Source organism: Colius striatus, chromosome 6, assembly GCF_028858725.1.
Source record: "Colius striatus isolate bColStr4 chromosome 6, bColStr4.1.hap1, whole genome shotgun sequence".
Lineage (NCBI taxonomy): Eukaryota > Metazoa > Chordata > Aves > Coliiformes > Coliidae > Colius > Colius striatus.
Window position 1 is genome coordinate 26194057 of NC_084764.1, and position 16225 is coordinate 26210281.

At 40.0% G+C, this 16225-nt stretch overlaps 1 protein-coding gene across 12 annotated transcripts in view; it reads left to right on the top strand.

Annotated features, from left to right (window-relative positions):
* The window catches only part of NRXN3 (neurexin 3), a 1013224-nt gene that overhangs the window by 264501 nt on the left and 732498 nt on the right, over positions 1-16225 (top strand). For all 12 annotated transcript variants that reach the window (XM_061997781.1, XM_061997782.1, XM_061997788.1 and 9 more), the window contains 2 exons: positions 8088-8389; positions 15514-15675. In XM_061997781.1, coding sequence (XP_061853765.1) covers positions 8088-8389; positions 15514-15675 — 464 coding nt within the window. The remainder of the gene's footprint in view (positions 1-8087; positions 8390-15513; positions 15676-16225) is intronic.

A 16225-nucleotide genomic window follows, 5' to 3' on the forward strand; every position in this document is an offset into this window, starting at 1 on the left:
AATGAGAATGAGGGGCCTGAGGAAACAATAAATGGCACTATTTCTGAAAATTCTAACATTACTCGGAATGATTCAGAGCTAGTAAGCATTTTGGAAACTACTCTTTTTTTTACTGTGAGACTCCAGCTCAGCACTTATCTTCTTCATTGTAACCTCTTTCTGTGATTTTTACGGACTTCTTTTCCCCAACAGCAAACATTCTTTTTCTTCTGAAAATTTATTAACATAATTTCCTTGAAGTTAGAAGTAATATTCTTTTTATAAGGTTTTATCAATGCAATCCATTCAATCATCTCATGATGACATTATAATGACTTAAACGTCTCTCTTTACAGTTTGTGGAGTATAAATGCAGTATATGAGACCACTCTTAAAGTTTCCATATCACTGTTTGTGATGCTTGGAAGCTGCTTCATGCATAGAATAACATTTTGTGTGTAATTTCTTATGTATCTGAATAATTAAATAATCTCTGTAGGTCCTTTCAAACAAATATTTGCTTTTGACTGTTGAGAGCACAAAAGTGTATGTGGGGGAGAGAGCATGGGACCTTATGAAAGGGTTTGATTGGTGGTGTCATTCAATTGGGTGGTGTGAATGATCAGACTAGAAAAACCAGAACTATTTGGATATGTAATTTTTCCTATTCAAAAGGCTAGAAACGAGGAATGAAACAAAAGGATTTGTACAACTTAATGGAGGATGCAATAATTTGCCATTTAGCTATACCTAGAGTCTGTCATCACCATGGCCCGATAGTAAACCATCCAGCTTTGTTTTAATAACATGAATCTGGGTAAGCTGCTTTGACCGTTTCTAAGGGCTTTCATTAGTGTTTCAGCTTTCAGTTGATGGACAACTCTTTCAGAAAGGTGATGTTCATCACAAAATCTTAAGGGGTGGAAGGGACCTGGAAAGATCATCTAGTCCAACCCCCTGCCAGAGCAGGACCACCTAGAGTAGGTCACACAGGAACTCATCCAGGTGGGTTTTGAATGTCTTCAGAGAAGGAGACTCCACAACCCATCTGGGCAGCCTGTGCCAGTGCTCCCTCACCCTCTCAGTGAAGAAATTTTTCCGTATGTTTCTTTGGAACCTCCTATGTTCAAGCTTTTAACCATTGCCCCTTGTCCTGTCACTGAACATTACTGAGGACAACCTGGCTCTATCCTCCTGACATCCACCCTTTACATATTTGTAAACATGAATGAGGTCACCCCTCAGTCTCCTCCAAGCTGAAGAGCCACAGCTCCCTCAATCTTTCATCATAAGCGAGATGCTCCATTCTCTTCATCATCTTTGTGGCCTTGTTCAATCATCTTTCCAGGGATGGAGCTGAGGCTGACCAGTCTGTAGTTATCCAGCTCCTCCTTGCCCTTTTTGAAGATTGGAGTAACATTTGCTTTCCTCCAGTCCTCAGACACCTCTCCTGTTCTCCATGACTTACTGAAGGTGATGGAGAGTGGTTTAGTTAGCAATGACTTCCACCATCTCTCTCAGTACCTGCGAGTGCATCCCATTAGGGCCCATGGATTTGTGTACATCCAGATTGCTCAACTGATCCTTAACCCAGTCCTCATCAACCAAACAAAACTCCTCCTTTAACCTGACTTCCCCTGGAGTCTGGGGCTCCTGAGGACAGTTTCTTGCAGTATAGACAGAGGCAAAGAAGGCATCCAGTAACTCTGCCTCCTCTGTATCCTCTGTCACCAGGGCACTCTCTTCATTCAGCAGTGGGCCTACATTGCCTCTGGTGTTAGTTTTATCTGCAATGTATTTGAAGAAGCCCTTTTTGTTGTCTGTGACCTCTTTTAAGGCACAACTCCAATGAGGCTTTAGCTTTCCTAGTTGCCTCCCTACATCCTCAGATGACAGTCTTATATTCATCCCAAGTGGCCATCCCTTCCTTCCATGATCTATATTGATTCTCTTTTTCCATTTGAGTTTGCCCAACAATTCCCTGTTTAACCATGCAGGTCTCCTGGCTCCCTTTCTTGATTTCCTACCTGCTAGGATGCTCTGATCCGGAGAAAAAGTGATCCTTGAATATAGGCCAACTATCTTTGGCAGCTTTACTTTCTAGTACCCTGTCCTGTGGGATTTCTCCTAGCAATTGCTTGAACAGGCCAAAGTTTGCCCTGCTAAAGTCCAGACTTGAGAGCCTGCTTGGTATTCTGTTCCTACCACACAAGATCCTGAACTCCACCATCTTGTGGTTACTGCAGCCAAGGCTGCCCTCAAATCTTTACTGCTTCAACAATACCCTGCTTGTTTGTGAGCACAAGTTCCAGTAGTGCTTCTCTCCTAGTTGGCAAACTTTTTTGTCACATATTGGCTAACTTATTTTCTGCGATATTTGAAGTACAGTTTCTCCTCCCATAACCTTAGAGGAAACAGATGCATGTGAAAGTGACTTGGAAAATAAATAATTTGTTGTTCTGTAGGGTTGTTGAGGATTATAGCTATGACAGGTGACCCCCAGGACAACTCCTCTGCCCAGAACCAAGCTACTTCCAAGTAGAGTTTATGGGGGTTTGCCCAGACTGGAGTTCTGCCCCATTCTTTGGGAGGTGATGCCTTGATCTTTCCCAGCTCAACATCTGGAATAGCTACTGTTTTCCCCTTCATTCACATGGTTCATAGTTAGATTTTATACTTTCCAGACTTCTTTATGACTTGGGTCAAAAGATTTCCTACAGCTCAGTTAGAATTTTAAAACTTTAAGTCTATTGTTTATGGTATAAGAATGAGGATAGAAAGCAGGAAAGGATTCTCACAGTAGCACTGTAGAAGAAGACTGCCACTACACTACTTAGAAACACCAACTTCAATTCTACCTGCTAGGACCATGATGTTAGCAAGTCATTCCATCAGAAATAAAGCAGATAGTTTCCTTTTGTTAAGTGTCATGCTCTTGAAAGCATAGCTGCTGCCCAAGTGCAGTAAGTTCATAGCCACTGAGTACCATGGCTCTACTGTAATACTCCCCTGAATCCATTAGTATGTCTTCAGGTGAGGAGGACCCATCATTCAAGCAGGAGGACTAATGCCAACAGTGGGGACTTCTGCCTTTTTCACCTCCTTGCATTTAGGCCTTCTGCATAGCTGTATTTTATAACACTGTGTTATCATGGGCTGGTTTTGGCTGGGGAGATTTCCTTCATAGTAGCTATTATGGGACTGTGTTTTAAGTGTGTGCTCGATATAGTGTTAATAAATCAGGAATGTTTTAGTTACTGCTGAGCAGTGCTCACACAGCATCAAGGCCTTTTCTGCTTTTCATACCACCCTGCCAGAGAGAGTGGGCTGGGGGGACACAAGGAGCTGGGAGGGACCACAGCTAGGAGAGCTGACCCCAACTGCCCAGAAAGATATTCCATAACATACAACATCATGCTCAGCGTATAAAGTAGGGGGGGAAAGTTGAATCATGGCCACTGCTTGGGGACTGGCTGGGTATTGGTTGGTAATGAGCAGTCCTTTTTCATTACATCATTTATCTTTCTTGGTCTTGGGTTTGATTTCTCTCTCTTTTGTAGATTTTTTTTCATTACAATTTATCATTATTATTTTATTTCAATTATTAAATTGTTCTTATCTCAACCCATGAGTTTTCTCACTTTTACCCTTTTAATTCTATTCTCCTCCATCATGCTTTAAGGGGAGTGAGTGAGCAGCTGTGGTGCTTAATTGCCAGTTGGAGTTAAACTACAACATATATCTTTATTGCACTAACTTAATTATCTATCCACAATATCTTTTGAGTACATTGCTATTTTTCTCGTTTCTTCTAGATCTGTGGTGATGTTGGGGTTTTTATTAGGGTTTTTTGTGTGTTTTTTTCCCCCGTTATGTACAGAATGTATATAAAATGTATACACAAATGTATATATGTATATAAAAGAAAGGATACTAGTCCTCTATTTTAATAACAGTTGTGTAGTCATTGGCCAACTTTGGATGCAGATTTTTTCTTAAGATAAATTGCATACCTGTAGGATTTTCTGAAGCTATAGAGAACTGTTCAATAGTAAGGAGAAAATGTTCCTGTAAATACTGTTTTTCTTGTTAACCTACGTTTGACAGAAGGTCAAGGAAGTACCTAGCTATTCTGCTTCCTCTGTCAGTAATGCACATTGCTTTGGAAGAGAAGCCTGATGCTTGACAGTGTTAGACCATTCATAGATTATCAGACAGTACCAGCTTTTCTGTGCAAAGAACAGCAGACTGCTTAGATAAGGTAAATCTTGCTGAACACTGGAGTGATTATTACTTCTGAAGCAGTGCAGAGAGTTTGCTTTTCTCAGTGACAGAAGACATGCTCTAATGTTGGCTGTAAACCAAACCCCAGTGCGATAGGGACTGCCTTTAAGTATATCTCTAAAGCAGTGGGTTTGGGTAGAAGGTGAGAGGGTGAATATCTCACTTTTGATTTTAAGAGAGCTACTTGAAGTTTTCTTCAGGAGACTTCAGGAAAGTCACTGTCCATTTAATATTTTTCTAAATATTTCCTCATTGTGTCTGAGGCCAGTTACATTGCTTTTGTTGAGTAATACACGTGATGCCCCGTGCCAGAATTCTAGGATTTGCTGGTTTTGGCTTCACAATCACAAAGTATTTATTTTCAAGTATAATCCAAAACTTCTTAGGCTTCTTTTTTTCCTGGAGTGACTTCCTGGCAGCACTGGAGATAAATAGAGGTTGATTTCTTTCCACAAGTGTGTAAGACTATTGACTGAGCCCAGGAGGGGGAACTAGGACCTCCAGAGCTCAGAGGCCTCCTCTGCTATTGTTTTTCTTGTTAGCCATGAGTAAATCCATTAAAATGCCTGTTCATAGGCAACTGGAGCCTAGTCTGAGCCCTAAAGCCTCTCATGAGACTGACAAACCAGTCCTCCACATGGGCACTGGTAAACTGTTTAGGAATTAGTGGTTTGGAGAATACAGTTTTAGAAAGTGTGTTGACCTTTGGAGTTGTGCTTTAAGACATGTGGTGGACAGATGTGAATGTGGATTGGCCAGTGAACCCCGGAGAGGTTTTAGTATGTGGTGGTCTGCAAATGTAAAAGTCTGTTTAAAGCAGCCACAGGAGAAAGAAGAAAGAAAACCCGTATATGAAACAGAAATAGGTGACTTTCTCACAAGATGAGGAGGGACACAAAGATGGATCAGGTCCAGAATCCCATCTGTGAACTAAGTAACTGGAATAAACAGGCAGATGACATTGTTGAAGTAGATGAGGTGGACTGATAGCATTAAAACCAGTGGTACAAGTAATACCTCTCTGAATTTTCCATGCTCTGTTTCAATGAGTCTACAGTCATCACCTTATCTTTTATAACTCTGATGTACTCTATCTTCTCTGTTGTACTTTGTACCCCAGTGAGATTTTGTCTATGTGGTTGAGAAAGTGAAAATGAGCCCTGCTAATATGTCTTGTACTGAGTGAACAATCAGCCTCCCATGCCCCCCTTCCCAAAGACATCAAATGTGTATTTAGTGCTTTTCACATCTATGGCTGTAGGGAAAAGACTCAGTCATAATGATTGTGTTTGACTCCTGCCCTCAGACACCAGCTATTTGATGGGAATTACCCACAGGTATGTAGAGCATGTGTCTGACTTGATTGTAACGTGTTCCTTGCAATAGATCAGGAGTGACTGGGAAGGGCAATTGTCATAGTAAAGAGGATTGTTAAGTGCTCAGCTCCAGCTTCCAGAACTGCAATCAATATCAATCCTATGTGCTTAGGCTGGTTGAACACTGACACAAGCATACGCACTCCTTGGTAGTAGTTAAATGTATTCAGAACAAGATCACAGAGCCAAGTAATTTAGAAGGGATCTCCAGAGGCCATGTAGTCCAACCGCTAGCTCAGAGAAGGTCCAGTTAGAGCAGGCAGCTCAGGACTGTACTTAATCAAGTTTTTAGTATTTCTAAGGATGGAGATGTTTCAGCCTCTAGGTGCTTCCTAATGTTTGACCATCCTCAAGATGAAATATTTTTTCATATAGAATGAGAATTTCTTGTATTCAAGCTATATCTGTTAGTGTCTCTGCCTTCTCTGAGGAGGAATTGGCTCCATCTTTTCTATACTCTCCTGTCAAGTTGTTGCAGAGATTAGAACGATTCCTTTGAGTTGTGTATCCCTGAGGCAGAACAAACACAACTTTCTCAGCTTCTCCGACCACGTCATCTACTCCAGCACCTTGAGTGTTGTGGTAGCTCTCTGTCAGACACACTCCAGTATGTTGAAGCGATTTTTATCCAGAGGACCTCAATACAGGACAGAGTACTTGTGCTGTGATCTCAGAAGTGTCCACTGGGGAAAGAACTGCTTCCCTCTACCTGTTGGCTGCATGCCTGCTGATACAGCCAACCATGGGGATGGCTTTTGCTGAAAGGGGAGGCACCGCCAACTTTCACTCAACTTGTCTGCTGTGGCCCTGCAGTTGGCTCACAAATTACTTCATGCAGTAGTAGAGGTTGTCTTACTGTTTGATGCAGGGGTCCATAGACACATGGTTTGCTTACCCAAGTACAAACACACATTTTTGTTGCCTTCAAAATGCCCAGATTTTTGAGAGAAGTCGCTCCATGATACTCTCAATCAAGGCTGCAAAAGTCTCTGCTTAAGGCAGACCTATGATTTGAGGATGATACATGTTTGTGTTTCAACACTGTACTGTTTTGTCACCACTGTTTCATGTTGTGAGGGCACAGATTTTAGCATGTAGTTATTTTTTTAAAAATTGCTATGACAACAAGTATTTTCCTTTCAGTCTTGTCCTAATAAATTTGGGCTAACCTGTATTAGGATTACTGAGACAAAATGAAGCAGAAAAATGCTATTAATGTCAGTGGCAATAGCACCAGAACTTCCCTTATGCAGCAGATTGTGAGCAATGATAGCATGACTGCTTGTACCATCTAATTATTCATGCTCACACTCGCTTTCACAGCTGGGAGCCAGAAAGGTGCTGTAATACAGAGTAGGGGGAATCTGTATAAACTCCATTATAAGTGCCATTTTCCCTGAGATGGCACTGGTAAGAGTTGGGCTACAGACAGTCCTCCTGTAAGCTTTACCATCACTGTCCTGTGTTTCTCCCACTGGGCAAAAGCAGGGCAAGTGGCTAGTTTGAGTCATGTGAGCGTAATACAGCAGCTGAGCTGGCTCTGGGTGACTGTGGAAGCCTAAGCATTGGAAAGCAGACTTCCAGCTACCACAAAGGTTTCTAATGGTATTCAAATGCTGCTTCCAGTTGCTAAGAAATTAGTTCAGTTATTTTCCTTACTGTACATAAGAGAGGGTTTTTTTTTTAATTAATGAGGAAATATTTAATGTCACATGCTGTGAATAATTCCTCCACGTTATTTTTGCTGTATAAAAAAAATACATGTTTGTCTAGTAAAGATTTTCTCTGTCAAGTGATAAAACACGCAAAGTTCTGAGATACATTTACCAACCAGCGTCATTAGGTATGGCTGTGGACAAAGGGCTTAATGTGGACTTCCCTCATGCCCTCAGAGAAGAAAACTATGGGATGATTCTTGTGGCTCTCTTGTCTGCTTGGCCTCTTATTCAGTTGAACAGAAAGGACAGCTCTGTCGGGATTACAGTCTGATGCCTGTATTAAATTGCCTGACAGATGGGCTAAGATAAATTCAGGCAAAATTAGTGCTGAATCTAAATACTAATCTTCGGTAAATGTTGATTTCTTTTGGAACAACACATAAGTGGTGAGTGTTGTGAATAGCAGTTTTCCACGATTCTCCCAAAAAGGATGTGAAGTGCCTCATAGCAGTGTCTTTAAATGTAGTTTTCCTGGACACAACTGCATACTTTTGAATGGTCCCTATGGTGACAGTGCTGCAGTGAAACTGAAATTCTTTGGAACTGAAGAATGCCATTAATTCTCTCGATAGCCATATTACGAGAGGAGCTGCACAGCCATTAGCATGCCATGATATCTGGTTGTATAGAACATTAACAGTGCCGTGGGATTGCTTAGAAATTTCATGACAACCTTAAATCTCTTCTTGGCTGCCTGCTGAATAGTCCTTTTGTTTCTTTTTTTTCCCAGCGCGAGATGAGAACATGGCCACTTTCCGTGGATCCGAATACCTTTGCTATGACCTGTCGCAAAACCCCATCCAGAGCAGCAGCGATGAGATCACTCTCTCCTTCAAGACATGGCAACGCAACGGGCTCATTCTGCACACTGGCAAGTCGGCCGATTATGTCAACCTGGCCCTGAAAGACGGTGCAGTCTCCCTGGTCATTAACCTGGGGTCTGGGGCTTTCGAGGCCATTGTGGAGCCGGTCAATGGCAAGTTCAATGACAACGCGTGGCACGACGTTAAGGTGACACGCAACCTGCGGCAGGTAATGGCGAAGGAGAGAAAATGCCGGGGAAAACTTTGTTCTGTTTTATTGGAATGGGCAGAGGGGAGAGTAATGAAACAGTGGGGATGCCTACTGGAATCACTAGAGTTTAAGCATTTTTTCTGGGTCTTGGTATCTAAAAGACAATGAAAAATCATTAGTTGACAGACATTTCCCCCTGTTCTGATATCTTCATTTCACCATTTTAAATTTTCTGTTTTTTCCAGTTTGATTTAATATTAACAACTTGAGTCATCTCCCTTTTCCTTTTCTCTTTTTCTGTTCTCCTTTTTTATTTTGTTATTTCCTTAATTATGATTCAGTCTTCTTATCACTAATATTCTTGTTGCACTTAATTACTGTGGGAGCAGACTCTTTTTCCAACAGCCAACGCTCTACACCTCTGTCTCTTTTTTCTTTCAATTTGTTAACTGGTTTAACCATTGCCATGATGTCATAAATCTAATTCTGGAAGTCTTTTGGTTTTCCTTTCTTTTTGCCTTTTGTTTTGTGTATGCATGCGAGTGTGCGGGTATGCAGGCTTGTGGGTATGTGTGTAATTATTTTTAACTTTATAGCTTTGGAATTAATTGGCTGGAGTTTTTCTGAGTCTTCTTGATTCTCTGTTCTTTTCTTTTTGGTTTCCCCCTCCTCTTTCTATAATGAGATTCTACTTTATCTCTTGTGTCTCTGCCTATGAGACTCTTCTGTTGGCTGTGAGGACTGCAAAAGTGGAAGGATCAAAAAAAGCCAAGCAAACCCAGATCAATCCAGCACCCTACAATTCCACTTTGGAAAAGTTTTTCTGATTTTACCACTGTAATTTTGCACATCTGTATGCTGCTTTTCTAAGCAGACAACTCTATCAGGTGACGTATTTGGTAGTAGGCTAGTCTTAAAATCCTGAAGCCTTGCTCATGAAATATAAATTCAGGCATAAATAGATAAGATAAAATTAAATAACCTTGCTCTGAAAGCTGGTGAGTGAATACATCAAGTCACTAAGGCCCATCCTCTGCATGATAAATGAGGTTTGCCCTGTGAATAGGAGCTATTTGGTATCTTGCTGATTGGTAGAGGCAGCAGAAATAGCTTTTAAATAGAGAATTTCAAATCAATTAGTGAAAACAATATGATATGTTTATTTGCTCATTAATGTGAATATTCACGTAACCTTTAATATTTTTATTGAAGTTTATACAATGCCATTTGCTGAGAAAACATCTTGTGGTATCATTTTACAGTAGCTAAAATAGAATATATCTGTGAGTACAGGATCAACACCAAGGATCAGAATCAGTTTCTACTAGTAGATGTCAGTGGATAATTTATCTGTTATGAGATTTCTTATCTTTCTTTTAAATATTTGGAATTGGGGATCAAGATGCTTGTTTGTCTTTCTCATTTGAATCCCTGTATTTCTACATGCTCAGGATGTCTGGTCTTTGATAAAAAAATCTATCAAGCTTTCATGAGACTGCAGGATTCTTACCTATGGCAGCATAAGTCTGTTTTCATATGCAGAGGCAAATTTAATTTCTTATGCAGTGGATGGGTCTTAGTGATCCTGTTTCGTTCAGACATTCCCATCAGTCCAGTAGAGTGAGATGCACCAACTGGTTGAGGTTTGTCTGTCTGGAAAGGTGGCTTTATTTGATGCACTTTTTATTTTTAGATGGTTTCAGAATGGCCAGTCTCTGAATATCTCAGTTAAAGCTTACTAGTCATTTTAGTTAATCATACTTTTAATTTTTGTTGGAAATTGGTTTTCAATGTGCCTGAAGCAAAGTGCGTCCTTCCTTTACACCACGGTTAGTTTGCATCTTGGAGAAGCAGAAAGTGAGGAAGGGTTACAGACAAAATTGTGGATGGGAACCTCTCACTTTATTTTCCTAATCTTTCAGTTAGTGATTTTTTTTTTCTTGGTCTACAGTTAAATGAAAATATGTCTGTGCCTCTTTGGCTGTGATTAGACCAGGACAGTGCTTTGGCGATTATGAGAAAACAAGTGAGTCCCTTGCAAGTTAAGCAGCACTGCAAATTTTTTATCCTCATGATCTCTTCACTATGGATGCTTTCAAACGATCTTGAATTCTTAAAGGGTCCATCTCGACTAGGCAAGAGAGACAATGTTTTAATAAGATGGCTGTTCTTTTTCCAAAGAAAGCTCAGGCTTAAAATGAAATTAAAAATAAGTAGCATAGGTGATTGGGGGTTCAGTTCTTTAAACAAGCATGGCAAAATACAGTTCAAACAATAAATATTAATAAGGCCAGATTTGGGTTTTTTGAGTTATCATTTCCCTGGATATTTCAATTTTAAACTTGATTCCATCTCAAAATTAACATATTGACTCAGAACCTAAAGCTGCCCAGAAATTGGAATTGATGAGGCCTTGAGGAGCTGTATTGCTAATCCTGAAAGTTATCATTCGTACTTTAACCACAATTTTCAGTAAGGAGAAACATTGAATGCTGTAGCTTTCCTGTCAGGTCCCATGCATTCTTACTTTTAACTGATATTAGTAGAGAAAACCATTCAATTGTCAGGATAGAGAGTTTGGAAAAAGTATAAAACTTGAATGACTGATAGCTAATTGATACCTGCTGTGGATATTTTCAGGGCACAACTAAGAATGGTCACGCTATATCTTGACCTTACAAATTCTTAATTTAACAAACAAACAAAAAGATAAAGACATCATTCTAAGTAAAGCACAGGATGAAGGAGTTCTGTTTTTCTCATTCTGGCAGCAGCTTCCAGCAGCTTATGTTTCCTGGATTTGTCTGTGTGTACTTGAGAGTTTCTCTATCTGCAACACACTTAACCATTTTCAGACTATGAATCTGTCAAGTCCTGTGAAATCTTCATATACCAGATGTAACAGAAGACAAAGTTTATTTATCATTTATAAAATTATATATTTTGTCATTTATTGCATCCAATATGGTTTTATATATCCTACTTAATTTTCTATGTAACATATTGCCTACTCTTATATTTCCTAAAATAAATTCACCTATAAAGTTGCAGCTTAATGTAGGTAGCTTGGAAATCTCATTTTCAACTGTGTTCATGTTTCCTCAAAAACTCACCCCAAAGTCAAACAAAAAGCCCAATTAAAAATATTGCCCCTGAATATTGAAGCTTTATAAGGAAATCAATTGTCTACTTGTAAATGATTTAAAGCATTGCACTGGAGAGAAATATATTTCTCTATAAAATGAACTTTAAACCCCCAAATAATTATAAAATCCAGTAATATGATCCAAACTTAAAACAATTCCAGGTAAATGGGCTATCAGCGGGTTCAGAATGCCATCTAGTCTTTTCCCGTGCTCTTTTGAGGGATGGGAGAAGAGGGAGGAGGATTTACATAATTTTTTGGCTATTTCTATAATTAGACGAGAACTTTAAATAGCTGGACTTTTGCCTAGTACTTTTTGGAATTGTTAAATGTTTTGTAGCTAAGCTAGGAGAGTACTAAGTGATGCTTTTTTTTAGATCAAATGAGTATCACAGCAGTTAATCTCCTTAGAGACAAACCAAGTGAACCCACAGATTCCCTTCCAGTGATTGTTAATGTCAAAGCAAATCTCCTTGTTTATTTATCTTATTATTTCAGTTAAAACTAATCCCTCTTTCTGCCTTTTGAGAAACCTGTACTAGAAATAGGATCATGGCTGTATTTTATCAGGGTTTTCAGAGCATGTTTGGGGCAGTGTCATCTGGTAGGAGGAGGAGGAGGAATGGAGGAGACTGAAGGTCAGACTTCACTTGTCTGTCTTCAGGTCTGCTGCTGACACTCCATTTCATTTTCAGTATGCTTTCTGTCCTATTTGATACTCCCTTGTCTGTAAAAATGGATTTACAATACAACATACCACTGTGAGTGAGACTTCCTTGATGAAGAGCTTGAGAGTTTGTGCTCATTATATTCAAATACATAATATTATTATTTTTTTGCCATAGACAAATGAAATAGACTTGGAACATTGTGTTCAATGCTGCAAAGTTTTCCTAAACTTATTTCCTTAGTCAATGCACAACTGTTTGAAATTTGCAAGCAGATAGTTTTTACATGGGACTGTATATCTTGCTTATGTAATTTAGTTCCTGCCAACTTCTGACACACTGGAGCAAGGACTTGGAGCCTCCATGGGCTGCACTTCCCTATTAGTGCTGAAACTAGTCACCATGCAAAATCTACTATGAAGATCTTGAGTTCCCCAGCTGCCAAAAAGCAAACAAGAAACAATGTGTAGGTTCAGGCGGTTGGCATCTGCACGCCTTGGGAGAGATTAACCAAGCATCTGCAAAATTCTGCTAAACCCAACTAAGTGAACTGACTGGTGAATTCTCCTAGCTCTGCTGTAATATAGATGTAGTATAACAGGAGAGACACAGAATCTTGTCTTCAACCTTGACCAAAGCAACACAATTCTTCCTACACAATTCTTCCATACTTTTCTTTGTACACTAGGAGAGGTTCAATTTCTATACTCTCATATGATACAAGTGAGCCACAGGCAAACAGCCAAGCACAAGCATTTTTGTATGCTTCTTCTGAAAGTCAGAAACTCACCTGCTGTAAAGAAACCTGCAGATTGGGAAACCTGGAAGGAAGACTCAGAGTCTTGGACTCATCTTCACCTGTATCCTCCAGCCAAATGAAATATTGGCCTGCTCATGATACTCTGCAACATTTGAGCCTATGCGACCTTATTTAGGTGAACCTGCTTCTGCAGGGGGGTTGGACTAGATGATCTCTAAAGGTTCCTTCCAACCCCTGCCATTCTATGTGTCTATGACAGTGAGGCTTGGAAGAGGAGCAGAAACGTAGGTGGGAGATACTGGGTGGATGAAGGGAGTCATGGCTGTGTGTGAAGGGAGTCATGTACTGAAGGGTTGAACTGTGTACTGTGTGCATACGTCTCTGAGGGTAAGGTCCTTGTTTGAGAGAAGCACCCTGGTGGGCATTTGACAAGTAAGTATTGCACTGTTTTAACTTTGCTTCAGTCCTGGGTAATGTATATGAGGGTTGAGGTTAATGACTAATATCAGGGTGGGAAGACTAGGCAACACCTTTCTTTACAGTCTAGATGGCATGGTTCCCCACAGAGTCCTGGTCATATTGTCCTCTTTCTCACTTTGTGTGTCTCAGGTGCCCCATGCCTTTTTTTGAAAGACTAACACTAGACCATTCATGCAATGTGTCATTTTTACTAACCAACTAATGTACTAACACCCTAACGACTCATCTTTGCTTTTAGTTATTTTAATTAACAATCGTTCTGTTCACGATTTTTTAATTTCCTTTCTTCCCCCTTTTCCGCAAAGCACTCAGGCATTGGACACGCTATGGTAAACAAACTACATTGTCTGGTAGATATCATTCTTATTGTCTCTTTTTTTGGGTTTGCCGTGTGTTACCTGCCTTTTCCTCCCTCTCCCCCTCTTTTTCCCTCCTCCTTTATACTTACTTCTTCCTTTAATTTTATTTTAATTTCATTGAAAACACGTTTTTCCCCTCCTTTTCTTTTTTTCTTCTTTTTTTTTTTTTTAATGGATAAAATGAGCAACAAAAGCAACTAACACAACTCTTCTGGAAATGGGATTTGGACATTTCTTTCATTGGTTTCTTCACCTCCCTCTTTAGTTCTTTTCCATTCCAATGATAAATTGTTGGGGATTTTTTGTCCCTTGCTCTTGAGTTTGGCTTTCTCTTTTGCTTTGGCTTTCATTTTGCTTTTTGCTCCCCTTTTGACTTTTGTTTTTTACTCTGAAGGTTTCTAGATCAGAACCATTGCAGGGCCTCTAGTCTGTGGTGGTGAAGGCTCTCTTTTTCTCTCATCCTTTTGTTGTGGCAACTGCTATTACAGGCAAACTGGCCGGAGTTGTCCTCTTTCTCCTGGTTTTCCCCCACTTCCCTCCCTCCTCTTTCTCTCCTCCTCCCTCTTGCTCTCTCTCTCTCACTTTCTCTCTCTGACCTCTACCTGCCGTGGCGGACAGGAGCTCAGCCGGTTGTTTGTTTCAGTACACACTCTGCATGGCATGTCCACGTCTGGTGACTCACCTGTTTCCTCCTGGCCTCAATCTATTTTCCTCCATCTTCCCTTTAAACCACTAACAACATCTAAGCAAAACACATCAAATTCACTTGCTCCTTTCCCTCCCTCTCCTTCTGTGCCCCTTCACCCTCCATGTGTTTGGGGTTAGAAGTTCTGGGGACATTTCTGTTTGGTTTTGAGGGTGTTTTTTTTAATGATTATGGGAATTGTTTGGTATTTTTATTTTTTTATTGCATGCAAGTGTGAAATAGTTTTTTATCTCCTTCTCCTCCCCTCTCTTTCTTTTCTCTCTGTTTTTCTGTCATCCTTCTGGTCTTCAGATATATTGGCATGACATGTCAAAGTGCAGTGTGTGCACGCTTTGTGTTTTCTTTCTTTCTCATCTCTGCTTCTCTCACACTTGTTGATGTGTGGTTGGTTTATTTTAGTTTGTTTTCTTTTTCTTTCCTTTATATAATTTTGTTATGACTTATTTTGGAATATATGATTTATTTTTTTTACTTGGGTGGTGGGTGTGTGTCTCTCTAGGCACATGGCATGCACATCCATAATGTATTGAAAGTGAGTTCCCTCCCCTGCCCCCCGAATGCATGATTGTCAGCGTGCCGTGAGCAAAAGAAACATAAAAAATAAACAATACCAACCTCGTCTTCATTAGTGATTTGTTTTGTTTTGTTTTTTTAACTAACAACCATAACTAACTGTAATCATTAAAATAAATACTAATTAATCATAAAATCAGCTAAGATGAGAAATCTCTTACAAGGACAGTTCCATTTTCTGGCCTGACTAGATGGAAAGCATTTTCACGGGTAGGCTGTTGGGTCAGCCTGACAGTGCTGGCACATCAGGGGAAAAGCAAATGCTGGAGCATTTCCATTGTGGGTGAAACAGACCAGAAAATGGAACTTGGCTGAACTAAAAAAATACGTACCAAATCTCAACAAAATCCTTAATAAAACTGACATAAAAATATAGGGGAGGTGAGTTCTTCTGTTGGGGATTGTAAGGTCATTGCTGGGATTTTCTTTGTCTGTTGTGTCCCTGGAACAGGTGACAATCTCTGTGGATGGCATCCTTACCACCACGGGCTACACCCAGGAGGACTACACCATGCTGGGCTCAGATGACTTCTTTTACGTGGGAGGGAGCCCTAGTACTGCTGATTTACCTGGCTCTCCAGTAAGCAACAACTTCATGGGCTGCCTCAAGGAGGTAACTATTTCAAATTATTTCTTGCTTCTGTGCTTTTGGTTTCTCAAAGTTATTTCTCTTTCCTGCCTTTCATTGCACACTCAATGTCTTTCCCTGATGCTGAATTTTAACGCTTATACTGCAACAGCTCTGTAAGGATGAACTTGTCATTCAGCTGGACAGAAGGCATCAGCTGCAAAACTCATGAGCTTATGATCAGAATCAGTCTCCTCGTTCTTGTATTACAGAAAAAATATCTGTTGTGGGGGAGATGTGTCTTGTTTAAGCTGTTAACCATTCAGAAGAAAGCATTACAATCCTCTAGGCACCGGGGCAGTAACCGTTAAAAAAGATAAACGGCCTTTGGTTACTAAGCACCATTTTTGGGTGAAAAAGTTATAATCAGAAGCTTATCAGGGTATTTTTTAAGGTACTAGATTTCACCTGGGAATATAGTTAGCTGTCATTCTTCCAGGAAGATACAGTGTTACAATAATTGAAAAATGAAAGTTGAAGATAGCATAAAATATGTGTGTAAATCACATGAGGAGAATGCAGCATGAAGGTATAA